This window comes from Magnolia sinica, chromosome 4 (assembly GCF_029962835.1).
Source record: "Magnolia sinica isolate HGM2019 chromosome 4, MsV1, whole genome shotgun sequence".
NCBI lineage: Eukaryota > Viridiplantae > Streptophyta > Magnoliopsida > Magnoliales > Magnoliaceae > Magnolia > Magnolia sinica.
The window spans coordinates 59,537,702-59,541,826 of NC_080576.1; the positions used below are offsets into that span (position 1 = coordinate 59,537,702).

Here is a 4,125-nt window from a genome sequence, read left to right on the forward strand (position 1 = left end):
CCCCTAGTCGGCATTGGTGGTATCCCCTTATGTTGAATTGATTGACCACATGTTAGTAGGTGCTACACACACCCTAAGACGGTAGTCTCATGGGCCGGGGATGGTGGTAATGGGACATTATGCCCGAGCCGTCGGCCTATGCTGGGCCATGTGCTCCCCGTAGTGTTCGTGAGCTTATTTAAATTGGCTGTTTGCAAATGGACTAATAATGGGCTGACAAGTCATGCATACATGGCATATTTCGATGACTTGGATCCTCTGCCCTGCGATTACACTGAATGTTGCGCTTATGACCTGTCATTCGATGATGATATTGACTTGGATTATCATGCCCTGCGATTACGCTAAATGTTGCGCTGATGACCAGTCTTATCCCTGGGTGACGACCCCAATGTCCATCCGGATGTTTTTCCCGGGACATAGGCCGTCTGGATGTTTTACCCGGGCCGACGATTGCATTCATACATTCATGCATTTAAAAAGACTGCATCTATTGTGTTTTGGACTATCTCTATGCTTTTATGCTATTCCTTTTTTAGGGCAGTGGTGTGTAATCTTAGCGGGAGATCACACTGAGTTGGCCACTCATTCATCAATATTCAACCGTACAGAGGACATAGGGACAGAGGAAGTTGCGGAGGAGCCGGGGGCAACGAAGGCCGAGGAGGAAGCTTACAATAAGGAACCGTACCAGGAGGCAGCTGCTTATTTTGGATTGAATCAGTAGCCTATTTGTTTATTAACCTTTCAGTTCACTTGAGAATTAAAGTTTTGCATATGAGCCCCAGCTGAGTGGCCCATGATATTATTATTGCTTGGGTTTTATCTATACTATGCTTGGTTCCGTTAATCGTACTTGATTTGGATTTGATTATCCTTATGCTTATCAGTTAACACCTGGGTTTTCAAGAGATGAGTGATATACTCGGGTCTCGAAAACCGGGGTGTTACAAGTTAGTATCAAAGCGGAGTATGAGACAGCTTGGCCGTGGGACCAACTTACAAACCTTAAAGGATTAACTTAGAAAAAATAAAATAAAATTAGTTAGGATGAATGAACATAGAAATAGAATACTTAGGCCCCCTCAGGAACAACTTAGAATTTCTTGAGAAATGATAAGTTAGTTATCTGAACTTAGAAACAAAAACCTTAGCTCTCTTGGAAAATCCAAACCATAAGTGTTGACCGAATAAGGAACTCCCTCGCCATGCAACTACTAAATTCTCCCCCTTGTAATGTTTCATACTAGTTAGGAGCTGTTCTTTACCCATCTATTCCTGAACCATGAAATTTGATCTCACAGGAGACCCTGCCACCTACGACGCGGTCACGTTAGGCCCACACGGTCAACGTCCACCCCATTCCATCAACCGAGCACGGAAGGGAACGCAGCCCTATTTATACACCAGGCCTTCCGCCTAGAATGGCGGATGGGGACATAAGGTCAGAAAGTGTAGGAGACTCTCCCTCTCCTCAGATCTTTGCATCAGGGCTGCCCTCACCACAATTCAGGCGACGAATACCATCAGCCGAACCCTCAGCCAATATATACGAGGACACACCGATGGGAGCTGCCGCTTTCACCGCTTTTGCACAAATGGTGGCAACTATGCAGCAGCAGCAGGCTGCCTTCATGCAGCAGCAACAAGACTCACACACTTTAATGATGGAAACCCTGCAAAGTCGTGGGGGAGCGTCACGTGATGCGGAGGTACGAGGCGTCGACATATTCGAGCATTTCTTAAGGCTCTGTCTACTGACTTTTGGGGGGGCACCTAACCCAGTGCAGGCTGAGCACTAGCTAGCGCGAATCACCAAGATGATGGGGCCTTTGGAGTGTACTGACTCTCAGAGGGTCACCTTAGCTGTATACCTGCTCGAGGGAGAGGCCGAGAACTGGTGGAGCAGCATGCAGAGAGGGGTGCCAGCTGGTTATGCATGGACTTGGGCCGGCTTTAGGGTAAAGTTCCTGGAGAAGTATTTCCCACGTTCATGCCGAAGCGCGAAGATCGCACAGTTCCTGAAGTTGGAACAGGGAAATATGACGGTCGCCCAGTACGAGGCGAAGTTCGAGGAGCTATCACAATACATGCCGAAGGCCCTCAAGGATGAGGAAAACAAACTGGAGAAGTTCAAGGAAGGACTGAAGCCCGGGATACAGTCTCGTCTATGCACCTGGGATTTCGGAGGCTTCCCGGAATTGGTAGATAAAGCAATGAGGGTAGAAAAAGACTTTGAGTGCACCATCTGCTCCTTCCTACCAACTCGGGATGCCCCATTCATACCGAGACAGCCTCCTCCTGCCCTACCTGTCCCTGCAGGAAGACCTAGACCACTGGTCGCACGAGCACCGCCTTTTCCCCCTGGCGGAGGCTGTGGTTACTGTGGAAAGGTGAACCATACCACCCAGGCTTACTTCCAGTGAATGAGAGATCAGGGTATTCAGCCCCGAATGCACCAACCACTACAGAACCAGACAGCAGCAAGGGCAGTGCCTAGGCCTCAACAGCCCAGACAGGGGCCCCCACATCAATCGAGGGCTCCCCCTGCGCGAGTATATGCTGTCGCCGCTACAGAGGCTGAGCAGGACCCTCTTCAGACTATCCATGGCACAACACACATTAATGGTACCCCTGTACTTACTCTTTTCGATTCCGGCGTAACTCTATCCTTTATTGATTCTGCTATTGTATCTAGACTAGCATTGAACACAACTCGGATGCATGCCCCCTTAGTTGTAGCATCCCCTATGGGTAAATTTGTAGAAACTGATAAAATGTGTAGAGCATGTCCCATCACGCTCGCAAGTCGCGAGGTTATGGTGGACCTAATTATCATGCCAATCAAGCAGTTTGACATCATCCTCGGGATGGACTGGCTCATGTTGGTGCATGCAGTCATGGATTGTCGCAACAAAACAGTGACAATATCCATCCCAGGGCGTGCCTCCTTCAGCGTGAAAGGAGGGGGCAGGTGCCAAGAGTTCGAGAGCTTGCAGGCTCTAGAGGAAGCCGAGACAGCAGAAGTCACCATCAGTCAGATACCAGTAGTCCGAGAGTTTCCCGAAGTATTCCAAGAAATACCCAAGCTACCCCCTAGAAGAGCGATAGACTTTTGCATCGACCTCAAGCCAGGGACTGCTCCTATATCGCTCCCTCCATTTCGCTTGCCACCCTGTGAGATGGAAGAGTTGAGGAGTCAGATTGATGAGCTACTCACTCAAGGCTTTATCCGTCCCAGTGTTTCTCCCTGGGGAGCACCGGTCCTCTTTGTTAAGAAAAAGGATGGATCGATGTGTCTCTGTATAGATTACAGGAGACTGAACGATGTAACAATCAAGAACAGATATCCCCTACCACGTATCGATGATCTATTTGATCAGTTGAAAGACGCCAAGTACTTCTCCAAAATAGACTTGCGATCAGGATATCACCAGCTGAGGATTAGGGATGAGGACATCCCGAAGACGGCCTTCAGAACTCGTTACAGGCACTACGAGTTCCTGGTTATGTCTTTTGGTCTCACGAATGCTCCAGCAGTTTTTATGGACCTCATGAACTGAGTCTTCATGCCTTACCTAGACCGGTTCGTGATCGTATTCATTGATGACATCTTGGTCTATTCCAAGAGCCAAGAGGAGCATGAACAGCATCTGCGTACGGTCTTAAGTACGCTAAAGGATAACCAACTGTATGCTAAGTTGTCCAAATGTAAGTTCTGGGAATGGGAAGTGAAATTCTTAGGGCATGTAGTAAAAGCAGAAGGAATAGCGGTCGATCCAGCTAAGGTGGAAGCAGTATCTAAGTGGGAACAGCCCACTACAGTGACGGAAGTTTGTAGTTTCCTGGGTATGGCCGAGTACTACCGACGCTTCATTAAGGAATTCTCCAGAACCGCGCGACCGCTCATGCAACTGACAAAGAAGAATGCCCGGTTCACATGGGATGAAAATGCAGAGGCAGCATTCCAAGAATTGAAGATGAGATTAACTTCCGCGCCGGTGCTCACTCTCCCACAAGAAGGAGAGAAGTTCGTGGTATACAGTGATGCCTCGAAGTTGGGCCTTAGTTGCGTTCTGATGCAGAACGACAAAGTAATCGCTTACGCCTCTCGTCAGTTGAAGA

General features: G+C 48.5%; 1 protein-coding gene across 1 annotated transcript; it reads left to right on the forward strand.

The window, feature by feature from the left end:
• Positions 1–1,823: 1,823 nt before the first annotated feature.
• Positions 1,824–2,426, forward strand: LOC131244151 (uncharacterized). The gene has a single exon (XM_058243802.1). The coding sequence runs from the start codon at positions 1,824–1,826 to the stop codon at positions 2,424–2,426; it is 603 nt and encodes a 200-aa protein (XP_058099785.1).
• Positions 2,427–4,125: the final 1,699 nt, after the last annotated feature.

Bases quoted from the DNA above. Each gene is read 5' to 3' on its own strand.
- LOC131244151 (XM_058243802.1), top strand. From the start codon at position 1,824: ATGGGGCCTTTGGAGTGTACTGACTCTCAGAGGGTCACCTTAGCTGTA.